Source organism: Rhopalosiphum padi, chromosome 1 (assembly GCF_020882245.1).
Source record: "Rhopalosiphum padi isolate XX-2018 chromosome 1, ASM2088224v1, whole genome shotgun sequence".
Taxonomy (NCBI): Eukaryota; Metazoa; Arthropoda; class Insecta; order Hemiptera; family Aphididae; genus Rhopalosiphum; species Rhopalosiphum padi.
The window spans coordinates 22,139,612-22,157,966 of NC_083597.1; the positions used below are offsets into that span (position 1 = coordinate 22,139,612).

Below are 18,355 nucleotides of genomic sequence, written 5' to 3' on the forward strand. Positions count from 1 at the left end.
TCATGTTTTACGATTTCTATTTGTTAACTAAATCTTCAAAGATGCGCTGAAATTTGAAAGAATCAAAAAGTTCAAATAATCATGATTCTAAACGGTGGTTTTACAAAATAAGTACTGTATATGTTATTAGACTCGATATTTCAAATATGTTAGTTACATTTACATACATGGTTTTGGAACACTGCAGATTCCTTTAACCGGAAAAAATGTTTTTAGAAAAATATTATATTTACAACATCAATAAAAGTAAAATATTTCATTATAGAACACTAGAACAGTTCGCATTCGACACTTTAATATTTTACACTGGGTATTTATTATTATGTCGTTAGAAAATTCTATAAAATGTGTACCCAGAAAAAAGGGGTAAATTTATATTTTTATTACGTTTACTAATAACAAATCGTAAAGTTATTTGGATTCAGAAAATATATAACTGTGTCGATCAAAAGATAAATAAAGTTTTTTTATAGACTATAAAAATAATTAATATGTTTAGTACCTATATAGATACATTACTAAATAAATGAATTTGCAATATCACATGTTTCTTACAAGGCAAATAATATATTTATACTCGTGTATATTTACTATATAGGAAGTAGTAGAAGTGTGTCCGAACTAAAGGGCTGTTCCGATTCATGAAACAGTAGTTGTACATAAGAAAAAAAAATAAAACGAAGTAAAAAAAATATACGCAGAAACTCGCAATAGCAAATAATGTATTATTAAGTGTTATTATTATAACGCGTGTAATAATCGTATACAATATGAGGTCAATAGCCAGTGGCCCGTAAGGATTATTTTCGCTTGTCGCGCAAAAAAAAAAAATAAAAATATATATATATACTTTTAAAAAACAAAATATCACCCGATAAATAAAATAAAAAAAAATATTAATACCAGCTATGTGGCTACTAAAATAACTATAATTTATCGTAGTTATACCATTATAGGTAGAGTATATAACGTATAAACTGTATTACCTACTTATTGGTTATAATCACGTTCACATTTTTATTTTATACCTACCTACTTTTATATTTCTAACAATATCAGTAAGGACGACGAAAATGTATGATGATTGTATAAAGTTCACAAAATGATAGGTGCTTTACATCCACGGAAAATAAAATAATAATTGTACCAAAATCATACCATAACATATTAATTAATACTTAATTATTAGTCTACCAAGATAAAAAAAAAAAATAATTACATTGACTACAAAGATTATATTTTAAATTTACTATTTGACGTGTTGGAATAGGTTTAAATCGGTAGTTAATACACACAAATTAAAAACGATTAGCTATTCGTTTCGATTTTTTTATCTCTAAAACCTTAATACATTTAATTAAAACAAAATATTATGATATGTATGCATGTTCATTATTCATATTGAATACAGGTGACTAAGCAACCAATTATTGAAATCCAAAGTATTATAATTACACGTATAGCCATATAGGTAAGTATTATGACTTAAGAGCTCTGAAGCTCTTGATGAATTAATAATATAATTTCAACATATTAGTTTTAAATCATTGAAAATATTTAGAACTGCAAGAGATACTTATTAATAACTAGTAACAGCACATATTTTGTGCATAAATTGTATGTTCATTATTCACAAGGTTGAATCAAAACTAAATTAGATTATATTTATTAGTTTAACGAAATAATAATATGTTATTTAACACTTTAACAGTGGTCGATGAAACTTATTACATCTTAAACACCAATAAAAGCTTTCTCATTCATAAATTAATTATTGTTATGAGTTCTAATTCCATCTGCGTATACTAAAATATGCCAAGTGTAATTAATGTGAATGTCGATGCAATTATAACAAAATATACTTTTAATGAGATCTAAAATTTAATATGATTAGTTGTTTAGATAAACGGCATATTATATCGATGATAATTGATATTATTGTACTACGAATAAAATTAACAATGATGTCTCCTAAAGACATTTTCAACATTCTTAGCGAATTTTAATCTAATTTATAAATATATTCACGCGTATTTTAATCATTATACGTATATGTTTAAAATGACATAGATCGATATGCAATTACAAATATAAGAAAAACAATTTAAAATCATAACACGTTTCGTAAAACACAACCGTTACACTTGTATAATAATAGATACTATTGAATGGCACACCGAAGCGGACCGACTCCGGTACCGGACCCCCCACCTTGTAGAACAGTAATTTGTTAATAAAAAACAATTTAAATTAACATTATTTTTGTTTATTTTACGAACCTAAGCAATAAATAATTACTATAATGTTTCATATCTGTTTTATCTAAATTTAAATGTATATTAATAATAAAAAAAAATATATATAATGGAAATAAATATTAGTCGATTGGACACACCAAGAGAAACATAAAACATCCTAGTTGCATCACTGATGATTTATCACTATTATTAAAGTCGTAACAGCTATTGATTAACATGGACAGAGAAAAACTAAGCCGAATTGTTTTTGTCAGTGTAAGCGTTTATACAATTATGAACGTTTCCGGGCGTAATCGAATCGCGTTCTCTAAAATTATTTATTCCGCTCACCCACTATATAGTTTCTTCGCGGCGCAGATTTCGACTGACAGATGCCCTCGCAGACTGGTTCGCTCAGCACGATATGATGAGATTTTTAAATTACCGAGATCTACGAAGATTTTGAAAAGTTTATTTTATCGTAAAAACGGAATTCGAGAAAATTATTAAGTTGTTTGGGCACATGATGATGATAATAATAATAATAATAATAATAATAATAATAATAATAATAATAATACAACGATATTACTCAGAGTTCGATCAACACTTATCCCCTTCACCCCCGTAACCCATGGCGAGCGGGTGGTCGTCGTCGTGTGCGTGCACTGAAAACCCATTGGTTTTGGGCGTTATTCGTGCGCGCCGGTCTGTAATTATAACGTCCGCGCGTTGCCCACGTCGTCGTTTCGCGGCGATTTTACTCGTTTCGAAAGTATCGCATTATCGCGACAACGACGTCTCCGGACGATATCGGGAACCGAAACAGCCAATAAGGTCTGTTATTATCAGAGCCGACTGCCAAACGGACGAAATGTCGTCGTAATTGGTCGTCTGTAGCTGTACGAGACATATTATAATGTATAGGTATGTTATTTATTGCCATCGTAATAATATTTGCCGACGAAACAATCATATTATTATCATATAATATTATCCTAAACCGAAAAAAATGTCTAGTAATAATTTAAATGGGAGTAGATACGAAATGTTTCATTTCCATTAGAAAACCGGTTATGAGGCTATAAGCACGTCATATAATATAATATGATTGATTATGGTCAGGTGATTTTATCTACAAATACGAGGATGACTACTGAGGTCTTATTTATTTCCTATAATTTATTTACGACTCGTGCGTATATTTACGTTTTCGATATGATAATAATATTATGTAAACATCAATAAAATTATTTTTTTTTATCGGTGCACAACACAACACTCTGCCGATACCTAATAACATAATCTAGTGAATCTAGTGACTAATAGTGAGTATACTATTCTCAAAGGTAGGCATCGATTAGTTTAAAATTATTTTTTTTTTAATTTATAATAATAACTAGTCAATTAATTTTGTAGTTTTTCATAAGTATAATTTGTTTAGGTTAATTTTCTATTGAAAAAATTAAATATATTATACAATGTAAAATGTAAAAAAATAAATGGCAAACATAAGATTTGCCTAGACAATTATTAAAGAATGTAACAAAGAGAAATATAGCAGGATACAATTGAATTTTAAAAACCCGAAAGTTGCACTATCACTACGATTTGACTAGTGTGGTAACTAACTTAGTGTGGTAACGATAAAATAATTAATTACCTCAATTTTAACTTGGAAAAATTAATGATTTTATCCATATTAACCTTACATTTTTAGAGTAAAGTATATATTATTTGGAAACTTTTAATTTTAAAAGCTTAATGTTTCGAACATACAATTTTATCATTTCAAATTGATTTTTTTATTAATTTTTCCACTTTTGAATATTCTATTGTGACGAATATCTATTACTACAGACCTGTTTATAATATTCATTTTTAAAAAAAATTTTTAATTTAAATCTGTATTAATTCGTACAATTTATAATATAAATCACATATCATTTGAAACGACGTGCAGTTCAAATTAATAAAAAAAAAATGTTCATAACTTTACCTATACCTAAATATACATATATATATATATATACACTTCCGTGTATATACATCACCGTGTTTAAAAATAATACGACCGCAAAGCTTAAGCTGTCCAAACGCACCTAATAATATTATTATCACGAACGGATAAAATCACAAAAATGTAATAATATTATTATTATAAATGCGAGAGCACGCACACACGGCGAATACGACGTACGGACGTCGTACAGTACACCGCACACCCGGACCAGGTGCGGTGGGGTGTGCGCCCGCGCGTTCTAAACGGTTCTAAAAACCGGGCGCCCGCCACAGCCGAAGCCGCCGACTCTGCCCAGCACGCAAACAGCCCGAGGATAACCCAATTACCGTCGCGCGCCGACCGCCGCCGCCTTTCTGATGGATTGTTTACATTATTGAATCTCGCCTGTATGTCTGCCGCCGCGCTGGGCCAACCGCCGCCGCCGCCGCCGCCGACGTCGTCGCCGCACTCACGCACACCCACACACACACGCGCGGGCGCGCGCGCGCATACAAACACACGCAGACACGCACCCGCACGCACGCAGTCCGTGTACAGTCCACGACGACGCACCCCCCAGCGGGAGACTTTTTCTACGAATTTTTTTTTTTTTATGTCGTCCGCGCGTTCGTTATTTACATTTTTAATTTTTAACGCCGTTTTTCGGATTTGATGCCAGGACACGTTTCGTATTTTCATAATTTCCTCGTTGCGCGTTTGTATATTAAAATTTGAAATAATATTATACACGAGTGAGGCAGCATGCATGATTTTGTAGCGATTCCACTCTTTTTTTTTTTAATCTAATAATACATTTATTCAAAATCAGATTTTTAAAATGTTTAAATATCACGTAAAGATCATAACATATTATCGAACTATCGAGCTTTCTTTGTACTAGGTAGATATTTAATAGGAGTGTCCCGTGAAGATAGGAATTTTCGTTTTTCAAATCAGAAATTCTGCAGAACCCAACTATTTTACTGTGAGTTATTCAACTCTGTGCAACTGTGTACTAAAGATGATGATAGGACAGCGATCGATGGCGATTTTAAAATTTTAGTAATTATTATCCTTGATATATAAATGAGATAGTTGAAAATCTATTCGTTCGAATTTTGATTTAGAACATTGGGTACAAAAGTTTTTTCAAACATTTACCCCTCCAAACAATTTACATAGTAAAAAATTGAAAAACAGGATATGTATCGTCATTGAATTCTCGCTTTAAGTGGTACAAAAAACCTCAATATTTTAAAAATATGGTCTTATATAGATAGTCTTTAAAAATAGTCGAAATATTCCAAAAATCAGAATTTGAATAAATTCATGAAAACATGAAAATGCGCTTTCTTGGTGGAATCGTCCTGTATATATTATTAACGTTATTATATTAATTATTGCAGCACTTTTCAGTAGGTATCTCAATATCATAACTTTATTATTTCGACAAACAATAATGCTTTCATTTTTTTCGATATATATTTGTAGTGGTCGAAAGGCCACTCATTGAACGAAAATTTGGCTCTGTTTATAAGGAGCTTATTTGACTTATTTGAGTGTTTCCTGGTACAGGTTTACGTCTTAAATTAAGGTTTTTTTTGGTTTTGTATTTTTAACAAGGAAAACGAATCGGTAATTTACTTGTATGCGGTCTATAATTAACATCGAATATAATATTGCATCTGGTGAATGAAATTATACGGAATAATTAGGTATATTTTCATAAATTATAAATGTTATTATTATAATTTTATAATGCTGTGTTCGATAATTGGGTTAGCCGAATTAAAATCGTTTACGATTAACATAATAATATTAAGAAGTTTAGCCAATGATGTAGACGTTGTGCATGCCTGTGTTGGCTATTATACCGGTTGGGCGGATTGTTCGATTGTAATTTTATCAAAATTCACGGCGTAAACATAAATACATAATAAAATGTAGTCTGATATTATAATAACACCGGATCTATGAGAAAGCAGTGCGAGTAACAAGTAACGACGACGTTACGACGTCGACGACATTAAACAGAATATTATTACGATGGAACAAATGGTTCAGGCTCGGTTCCGAGGTCGGTAAAGTAAAAACAAAAAATATATATTTATATATTTAAACGACGTCGCCGCCGTATGATCACACAAATAATTCCCACACATAAATTTAATCATAAAGTTAATTAGTGGTTTGCAACCCTTTTCGAATGAGACGTTACAAATACTACGTCTATAATATTAACGGGTGAAACGACCGTCGGTCGCTTTATTATATATATACCATATGTCTATACATACATAGACCAGGTAGGATTCCGCTCGAGGGGATATAATAAGAACCCAATCGCATACTATTTATAACGACGGGGCTTAACGAGTCTCGGTGTTCGGAGTTTAAACAAGAAAACATTACTCGTGGCTGCCGAAAAATCTCGAGATACTCGTATTGCCAGCTAGCTAGGCATATTATTATAACACAAGACGTGTTAAGCGATAATATTATTGTCTATATTTCGGTATCGAATCAATTTCCATTACGATGATATATTTTACGTAAATATGATTTAGAATCCTATTGAAGTTACCTAAGCCAGTGTTTCTCAACCAATGTATCGCCGAATAAGTCCAAATGTGTTACCAAATACAATAAATGACAAAAAATATACAAACATTTTTGACAAGGTTTACAAAAACTTTAATACCCAATAGGTATTTGATAATATTTCTATAATGAATAAAAATAAGTTATCTGTTATCGACATATTCTATATAATCAATTAAAATTAAATAATAAATATTATCCACTATTCTTATTTTTTTATTGTTTCTCGCCAACTATGAAATATTTTAATAATGTGTCGCCATTCACACATAATTTCTAATATTTATTAATTCAGTCAATTTTTTGTTTATTCGGCGGTATGTTTGTCGAGTAAACTATAAGTTATTATTTTTTTTTTGTTTAACCCTTAAGTTATACATATGTAATGATTGATATTTAAGGTGAAATTCGTGATTTATAATTTAAATAACAATGTTTCAAATTAATAAAATATTTGAATGTTAGTAAATTGCAGCATGAACATTTTAAATATTTAAACTTCCGAGTAATTTCCAAATTTGTTGGTATAATTCTGCACACACTCGTTATAATTTTTGGATTGACAGTAAAAAGTGTTCATTACTACACTAGTATTATATAGTATACACGTGGTGTAGATAATGTAAGTTTGTATTGCCTTCGATTAAATCAATGTATCTCCTAAAATAAGTGATATTCGTCGAAAAACATAACGTACTCGTCGTATTATAAAATGGTAGTCAGCTGGTATAAACAAAACCGCGTTTAAATATTGTATTGTTGTTTTATCGGAAGCACAATTAATATTGACCGAAAAGACGATTGGCTATTAAACAAAATCATCTCTACAATATATACCGCAGACTGTCTGTATATACACACGATATAACCGCAGTAGGTATATACGCGTAATATATATAACTATTATAACTATATAGGAGGTACACACGTTATTACTTATTAGTATATCGGGAGTGGACTTGAGCACGTACGAGTTCACATTGATTGAAACACATCGAGCAGATGGTGTGTGTGTGTGTGTGTGCGCTCGCGCGCGCGAGAGAGAACGGCCACCGCGATCGGCGACCACACGTGATACGAGTCTGACCAGTGTATGTGTGTGTGTGTGTGTGCGTGTGCGCCTCCCGTTGCCGCCTCTCGACCTGCGCGGGGGGCCCCGCGGCACCGTCGGACACACACACACACACTCACTCACACACAGTCACAATACGGAGGTAGTGTGTTTATTTAGCGTTTACACTATCATTTGGGACTTGTGGAAATTGGGTCGTTAGCGGTAGGAATTCGTTGTTGTTGATGTTTTTTATTTATTTATTTATTTTTATTTTTTTGACAATAACATTTTAATTTATCTTAAAAATCATTTTCTAGTAAAACGAGTAGCCCCGTTTTCATCCACGTAATGTCGTAATGTAAGTGTATACACGCACGTATACGTATTATAATATCATATTATTACAGGTATAGTATACCGACCGAAACAATTACAACGGCAACGCGACTTTGGCGTATTGATGATATTATTATTGCCGACGAAAATCAATCGTAATCACATAATTTGTATACGTTTGTATAAGTGTTATTCGTCTACAATAATCATTGATTTATTGTTTTATATCTTGTGAACATATTAATTACAATATCTGTATGGGAATCGGCCGAACACGAATTACAATATTATCTATCTGATATTTTATAGCAACAGAGGACGATTGTACAACTGATCTTGTACTGGAAACGATAACTTTTACTTGTCGCATGTAGATAGAAAAGATCATCACGAGGAGGCATATAAGTGCTTCATTACTTCTACGAAAGTTTTAGTTACGCCTTAATAGAATTTATTATAAAACCATATTATTTCATTTATTTTAACTTTTGATTTTGAACATGGAAATTCAATATATAAACGATAAATTATATTGTATTTATTTAGAAAATTTTTAATTGAATCGATTATCATCCGTTCGTATACAATATACATCTATAAAATAAAAATTATTTTTCAAAAACGATCAATCATAATATTATAATACCTGTATATTTATATTTTACGTATTATATAATATATCGTGTGAACTATGTATAGTAACTTACGACTGGCTACTACATACTTAATTCTCGAACATAATGTTATTACTACCCACATTTTTTTATCCGCTTAGCTGTTCCTCGTCAATACTAAGGAAGGGAAAATGAATCGTTTGTGTATGAAAGGTGATAAGTCACGATTCATCAGAAAACACATTTTTTTTTTTGCTTATACAATAAAATAATATGTTCTGTAACTTCGGATCATTACTTAGTTTTAGGATTTAAATTTTATGATAGTTCGTTGTGTATAAGAATTGATAATTATTCAAAAATACAGTTTATATATATATATATGTGTATATGTATATGAATATAGTGCCAAGCTCTTTTATTTAAGTCTTAATTTTTGAAATTAACCCTTTTCATAAATAACTTAATCATATACAATTGAGAATTTATAAAAAAAAAATAGTTGAACTTGTCTAATTAATGTTATACAATCTAAACTCCATTTTACAGATTTCTTTATATTGTGCTTTTAATAAACCATGTTAATTTTTCTAGTTTTTTAGACCAAAAATATTATGCTGTCAATATTGTTTTTTTTTATAATTAGATTACTTAAATACTTAATTAAATGTATTGTAAACATTATTGTCATTGTAATAACATATTTAGTGTGGCCGTTTGGCCGTAACAAATTTAGTAAATACAAATTAAACTATACATTTTAATTTGAAGGATAAACTAGTTTTGGCACGAAAAGAAAATTTGAAAGAAAATACATATTTTTTTCTCGGTTTTATGTAGGTACGTTACAACGTTTAATTGTACAAAACACGAGTATTACAGTTGGGAACTATGATATCTAAAATAAATTATAATTATTTATAAGCTCGAATGCTCGATCGATGTATATACTCATTATACTCACTATTGTCCGGTTTGGAATTAACTATGACTTGGGCCGACGTAATAGCCACATGGCCGGTTTGGACTCCGGTACCTCTGCACTCATACTTGCCTCCGTCTTCTGGCCTCACCTTTGGTATCACAAGCATGGATCTTTTCCTAGAATAACACAATGTGATTATAATATTGCAGGACGAATACCGGCACTTTTGCTCGGCGATATATTTACTTTTTGTATTGAATCCTTCGCCTGCCCACCAAAATCGGCACGCCGTCTTTGAACCACTGTAGAGCGGGCATCGGGTTGCCTTTGGCTCTGCACATCAATTTCAAAGCGCTTTTGACTTTTAACGTTGTGTTATGAAGTCCCCACACACCGATTGGCTGAACTATAAACAGAACAGAATAAAATTAATTTGCTAATTTATTTTATCTATGTTTTTTGTTTATAAAACTCGAGAGACCAAACAGCTAGCCTTACACCATGATGAAATTGTCGTTATTTTTAGTTTCAAACATCTTTAAATTAAATTCCAATAACATTTGCATAATATAAGTTTTATCCCGACTGAAATGTATTTTTGTTCGCTACTATATAATATATTATTTTACGCACTAGCTGTGTACGCGCGTATGGTGTACATAATATCTGCGTGGGCTTAATATATAATTCATATTCATATATAAACAAACAAAATAACTTTACATAAAAATGAAATTAAAAATATGATATGCAATAATAAATAAAAATAAATCACGTGAAATATTAAAGTAGTGATGACTTTTATACTGCATGGTGTAGGATAAAATATGATAATATTATATATTATTTTGTATATATCTATAATACAATATATATATATACAAGGATGGAATACGTTGTCCCAGCTTCAGAGATCACGCCAGGCCGCCTCTGCCATGCGCAAATACAAGAATCTTCAGAAATTCCTACGCGGACGTACGACTCTTGTCCGATCACGTATATATAAAATAATATATACACATAAATGACGTAGGTATATCGTAGGTATATATATATAATATAATATACTCGTGCAAAATTCCTTCGATACCTTTTAAGGTGCAGGTATTTGATATACATGTATATAAATCGTATAACTTATTTGTACTTATTAAGTCCACAAATACCACGCAGAGTCACTTGCGATCGGTGTAAAGGGTCAATGATGATCGTTTTACGATTTAATTTGATAGAAATACGACAACACTCGTTCTTGCGGTTATTAAATAAATAACTTCGAGTGAATATTTAAAACGTAAATTTGTAAAAAAAGATTTAAACCGTAGAAGCCGATTATCAAAAACCCTTTCTAGCTAATCTTACATTATTTTTTTAATCTGACTTAATTTTTTTCTTTCTTTTGAATCATCGTACATAAGATCCGTTTACAAGTCGGTGTTTCAGGGTCTTATAGGGTTACGGATAGCTTACTATATAATCACCGTGGTAGTTCCTCCCTTGTATTTCAAACGTGGAGGATAATATAATAGTTTTTTTTTTTAAGAATGAGTTTACCCATTTCATATTTTGTCCACGTCAAGTCTTAAAATATAAATTTTCTAGAAGACAATAATGAGCAAAACGAAAACATCAACCTCAATCGTGAAGTTTCTAACATTTCAGGCCTTTGCAAGTTTGTTCACGGGCTGTCTACATCCCTGGTTGATATATATAAGAAATTATACATATTATTATTATATGGTTCCCCCGGTCGACGACTCGTGCAGGTGGGTGTGTATGCGCGGCGTGTTGATTGGGTAGCCGGGGCCGGTGGGTTTCGCGCAAAAGAGTCTCCTGCACGGCGCGCTGGATACTAAAACGTATACGTGCGCGGTTTATCAAAGATGCAGACGACGGACACGGAAACCGTTCTCTCCGTCCGTCTGTCCTACATATCGGGATGCGTGCGACCGCAAAAACCGCCGTATGCCCATCTTTGACGACCCCACATGTGCGCACCGCGGATCCTTGACCCCGGACAGTCTGCAGTGGCACGGCGTATCTTTTTTTATTCTTTTATTTTTTTTTCCACTCCCGCAGATGTATACTACTACTACTACTACTACTATCTACTACTACTATTATTATTATTATTATTATTACTATCATCACCGTCGCCATCGTCGTCGTCGTCGACGTTCTCTGCGAATTTTTTATGTTTCCTCCTCCGATCCTTCCACCTCAAATAAGATAATAATAATAATAATAATAATATCCAAACGCATCACATTATAATATTATGCGCTTATCATATACCCACGGCGTACCTCTATACTATATATACTATGTGACACGGTGTGCTGGTCCGCTATACCGGATCGCGGTCGCTCGGAAACAGTGCCGAGGCGGTGGAGCTTTTGCCGGAGGGGACAGGGGACACTATAGGTGTTTTTCGTTCCCACGTCACGCCGCGCAGATGAAACAATAATAATAATAATGATGATGAAAAAAAATCGCAAATGCCCTCGCGCCGGCAATGTATCTACGTATATAGCGTACATTATTATACATATATAATATATATATATATATATATAGTGGGCGTGCCTCCGTGTCTCCGCTGACATATCTTTATATATACATATATAGTATATATAACTATATATACTCACAACGTATAGGTACAGATTACACACACACACACACACACACACACACACACATATATACGCGAATGTATATATATGCGTACACGTTTTGTAATGCACCACATCGCCTAGGGCCGGGTGGCTCGACCGGCGACGGCGGCGGCGGCAGCAGCAGCGCAGAGAGAGGCCGAGATGATGGGAATATTTTGTCGTTTGCCTATGTATGGGGGCTACGCGTACGGCTACTGCGGCAGTCCGGTTGTGCTCTCGAACGCCGACTATGGCAAGTGGCTCTCTTCACTTTACCACGCGGCCTATAGAGTAGGTTTTTGTATTGTGTATATTATGACATGTATATATGTATATGCATTGTGGGTAACCTCGGTGGCCTCCGACGACGACGACTACGACGACGACTACGACGACGACTACGACAACGACGACTTGTCGGCGCGCTGTGACTAGACCTGTCGACGATCGGTAACGTCGTCAACCGGCCGACATTAATCGCGCAGGTGTGCGGCAGCGGCGGCGGCTGCGGACGCGATAGACGGTAGCCGCGTACATAATATCTGAGGTGGCCTGAGGCAGCCGTGTAGTATATATACACACACACGAGTATACTTAACTATATACCTATGCACGTGTACGTGTGTGCTCATCGACTTATATAATTTGAGTTATAACGCTGTCAACTCGTATAACATCACATCACCTTATACTTGCGTGCCATACGTAGGTATATAATAATATAATGCCCGTAACGCGGTTTACGTTCACGCGAATACCGCGGAAGTGCAGAGCTTTACAACAACTGCAGTCTTCACGTCCCATACGCTCGCGATCGCGCCGTCACTCTGTGCGAAAATATAGTATTGTGATAATACGAGTACCACCGGTCTGGTACACGAACGAGTTTTGAAAAATAGTTTCGTCAAACGAAATTCCCCCTGTTAACCCGCGATATCAGAATTACACATATTTAGCGAGACAGAAAAAGACTATTCGGATATTAGACGAAAGAAAAAAAATATAGACGAGCTTGGATTTTTATATTATGTCAGCGATACGACAGAATAATGTCAACGCAGTAACGCTTAAGCTAATAAAATTGAAAAGGTTAGAGCTGTAAACACTTGCGAGAAGCCACGGATAAGAAGCTTTGAGAAAGTTGAAATATTTGTTAGGTACACGTAAAGAGGCTATATAATATATTGTTGTTTACATATATGGTCGTGAGGATACGTACAATTTTCATGGTGTAAAAGTCACGGAAAGAATCATGATCAAATAAAAATTTGAAGAGAAATTATTAGAAAATCTTATTCTTAATTAGACATTACAATTGATATATGTATATTAGAAATATGCGAACTATCGGCTCGCAAAAAGAACAGTTTATTGGAGGGGGAGGGGCGGATAGGGATCAGAGACCCCTAGTGATGATATTATGTAGTGAATATGCAATTAAGTACAATAATTATATTATATATTTTATATAAACCCGACCATATGGGCCGCGAGCGGCGCGGGCACAGACGAATAACCGCCACCACAAAGTGTATAATATATAAAATATTATTATGTGTGCATATTCAAGTTGTACGTACCAGTAAAAAAATATAATAAATGGTGCTAACAACAACAACAACAACATCATAATAAACGACTGAAAACATGACCGATGTACAGCCTATATAGGTAGTTATAATAATAATATAATAATCGAGTAACAAAATGTATTATTTATGGTCGGATCGATCTAGTAGTTCTAAATTATACACCTATATATATTAACATTCGCTCAACCGCGTTTTTCCGAGATCTGCAGACATATTATTATAACACGCGGATATAACCTAATGATCTCATTTAATTATTACTTAAGTACCTATATATGTACATTATAGGAAGATTGAACATTTTTAAATGTGTAATGTCGACTAAAAAATATATTATGATTAATGAAATTTATTTATTTTTTAGTTTTATATCAATTTGTGTCAACAATTTTAAATTTTTAAATTTTTATAATTAAATTTTTGATAATGACACTTCGATACTTATTTTACATTTTATGTATCGTGTTTTTCAACATCTAACTGGACTGTAGAAGGTTGCTTGCTATAAAATATTAATAATACAAAATAAAGACATACATTACATATATAAAAAAAAATTAGCTCTAAAAATGTAAAACATTAAAATAAAATACAAGGAATGTCCTATCTATACTCGTACTTCAGAAAAGTTAAACATAGTTCAAATTACTAAATACGAATAGCTGTAAACTGGTTGGAAAGTTATAAGCATAAACGTTGTTTCATACTATGTGTTAATCGCTTTATCTTAACAAAATCAATACTGGTTTTAAATAAATAAATTTCTAAGTCGTGTAATAATTATAATACGCATTGTAATAAGAATATTTAACTCGACTTATAATAAATAATGGCAATAATAAATATTTTATCCAATGTGTAGCATTGTTTTGCCAAGAAATTAAAATCTGTAACCATTATTATCTGTCTTTATTATACGTACTTATATCGTATTTCCTTGTATAAATAATGAATCTTTTACATCATTTATAAATGCGGTTATGAAATTAATTTTAAAGGGTATTATAATTTATTATTAAAAGTTTAGGCAGGGCTTAGATTTAAACAACTCTATTTTCAAAAGTTGTAATAAATTTATAAATAATCACAAAGTTTTGAAGATTTTAAAATATATTTTACTGATGTTATTTAAAGTTAACTCAAACGTCAGAGTCTATATAGTGCACTTGAGTAAAGTTTTTCACTTTAAAAAGAAAAAATATTAAAATCTAACTAGTTTAACTTTTTAAGACACATTATTGTTTTTCCTGTAATATTGTTTTTGATCGTTAAAATAATTTTTTATGATTTTTTTTAGTACGTCATTTCGTACGACGACCAAACAACGTAAGTAGAAACATTTTGAATTATTGCCCCTTAATAAATAGCAGGTTCCAACACCCTTCAAATGAAAAATGTATGTTCACAAATAACTAAAAGCCACAGAATTATCCGAATATATTCCTGATGGAACGTTATTCGTTCTCAATCAATAATTATACTCGTAGATTTTTTTAGCAACAACTGCTGTACAGATCGTGTGCACGTGATGTCTGAAATTTGAATTCAGTGTTGACACATGCTTTTAAGATTGGTCAAGGTTTAGTCTAGTTCATAGTCTGTTATGATAACATAATACATTTTAATTTAATTCATATAGTGCATCATTCGGTTAAACGCGTGAACAAATATCATGTGTACGCATTTCTTAACAACACTTTCTGTTTAAAATCAATTATTAGTTTATAGTTGCGCGTGGTGTTTGTCCAAACATTTCAAAAAGTTTGTTATAATAAACTTATAAATACCTAGTAATAGTTATAACAATAACAGTAATATTATAATTATATAATACATGGAAATGCGATTGTGTTATTATCAAACCCGTAGGCTGCAGCGAAATGTTTTCTCTTAGCGAAAACGTAATATGCATGACAATATGACGACGATCACATTCCATGACGGTTTTACCTACTCCGCTGCGACTTCTATACATTCGTGACTTCGAAGTTACGGATTACTCGTTTAACCGCGCGTTTAGCATGTCATCTCTTCGCGCCACACGGCGCCGCTCGTGTATTCGGCTCGTTCGAAAATATTACATATACCCATAAACTCAGCAGTCGGGCGGTGGGCAGGTAATACGCTGTCGGCCTTAAACGAGAACAAATCGTGTTTAAAACCCACAGGACGATGATTGCACGGCAATGTTTGACATAATATCGAACGCGTATATCATTGTGTGTGTTTACCTTTATTATAACGATGCTCCGGCGTAAACCTAACCATTTATTTTTGTATTCGGCGTGCTTATAACACGGCGTAGGCACGTCAAATATAAATACATATATTATTTAAATCTCTGTACTTGTGAAATCAGAGATGATGGTATTGTTATCGGCTTTGTTTACTCCATCGACGCGGCGAAAACGGATATTTACAAGGATAATGCGCAATCAGCGTTTAATAACGGCGGGGCGTTTGTATACGATTATCGTTAATGCACTTATTATTGTGTGATGTATAATTCGCGGTTTGTATACAAATTTATTACGAATACGCCCAGACGCGGTGTGTATACAACATATATAATGTGATCAAATAAATTGCACGCCATATTGAAGCCGGTAACTATATTGTAATATAATAATATGTATATATAGGTAAGTACGCGCAGATTAAGGTCATATTTGAAATGACAACCAATGCCGTAAATAGTAGCGTAAACAATAACTCACGGGTAACATTTGTTGCAAAACAAAAAAAATAAAATCAACGGGTGATAACGTATGGAGAACGAACGTAACTTAAGACATTGATAATTAATTTTCACGATGGTCGACGACAACGTCGGATAATTTATATAGGATCTTTATGTGTTACCCATAATATTATAATCCATATATTTATGTACTATTGCACGTGTAACTATATTATTTTATTAGGCGCATTACTATTTTTGAGGATTATAGCGCACGTAAATGACTATTTAAATTACTATGCATAGACCACGGTTATCTACGTAGCTGGAACGTCTAATTAATAAACACGGTCAGTATTGGATCTAAGTCTCGAAAGACCAGCGTGCAACGTCTAATATTTAAGGACTTTAAAAAAATAAAATTACTATTTATAAATAATTTGATGCATTAATATTAAATTTGTTATTCGTTATTTCATTAAAATGAAGATGTATTATATATGACGAAATCTACTCGTATGGTGAACATTTTTCAAAAACAATCGAGATTGTCTACATCATAAACAATATCTCGCGGTAAAGTATGACCAGTGTATAATATTATATATTTTGCGCGTACCTACTATATCGTCTTTGAATCTCACTCCTTTTGTGATCTAAATCGGTTCGGCATCAAGGTCGTGTCACAAAAAGAAAAAACAATACAAAGAAAAACAACTAACAAACGTCTTGCTGACTCGTGGAGGTTACTGCACGGACGTTTGGATAGAGTTCAAAACAGTGGCCAGGTGCATATAGAGCTTTCGTGGAAGTATATAAGTACAGCGTGGTAATAATAATATTGTACGGTATAACATGTGACTTGCGTGTTTTTCTTCATTTGGCGCGAGTAAACACTCCGCGAACACTAGATAAACCGACGAATATGTACCCCACGAAAATAAGAGTCCGCTGCGTGGGTGGTTGGACGGGTAAGAGAGAGAGTGCGTCAGCAGCACCTGTTTTCCCGTCAACGCGTCTATTATGGGCAGATCGTTCGGATGAGACAAAACACTATCGCAGCAATAATACTGCGACAGCCGCTTCGCGTTTACCCCGTCGGACTCGAGTTATGGGGATGAGTGAAGCGTAGCGGTACAGCGCACCCTCCGCACGGCGAAAACGTTTAAAATTAGATCTCGGGCCGTCGTAGTCGTATAATTCTATTATATTATGTTATTTCAAGCCGATCGTCTTGGCAATTATTATATAACATAAGTATTTGGATTCTCGGCGAGCACGTGGAAAAGCAAACAAAAATACGAAAATTCCGTAATCTATAATGTTATTACATGCGCAAAACGCGAGTCTGTACAAACATTAGAGTGAGTATATTACCTATATCGTAGTATTTATTATTATTATAGCGTGCTGCATATAATGTATAATATTATGTGTCAGTAAGTGTGTTTATCGGCAACAATATTGTCGTTATACGCGCGGCTCGTCCCCGCGGAGAGATAAAATTACACGCGAGCACGCCGTCCGCGCATAGAATGAGGTACCGCTGCGGAATCACGCGGGAAATCCCGTCGGACCGTTTTTGGATCCGTTTCAATAGCGCTGCGCGGCCGGCTGCAATGAGAGAAATACAATTATATACATTCTCTGTGCGTTG

At 33.2% G+C, this 18,355-nt stretch overlaps 1 protein-coding gene across 5 annotated transcripts in view; it reads right to left on the reverse strand.

Annotated features, from left to right (window-relative positions):
• The window catches only part of LOC132931887 (protein vein-like), a 79,537-nt gene that overhangs the window by 15,621 nt on the left and 45,561 nt on the right, over positions 1-18,355 (reverse strand). For all 5 annotated transcript variants that reach the window (XM_060997961.1, XM_060997959.1, XM_060997958.1 and 2 more), the window contains exons 2-3: positions 10,016-10,175; positions 9,809-9,945 (exon numbers count right to left, since the gene is read on the reverse strand). In XM_060997961.1, coding sequence (XP_060853944.1) covers positions 9,809-9,945; positions 10,016-10,175 — 297 coding nt within the window. The remainder of the gene's footprint in view (positions 1-9,808; positions 9,946-10,015; positions 10,176-18,355) is intronic.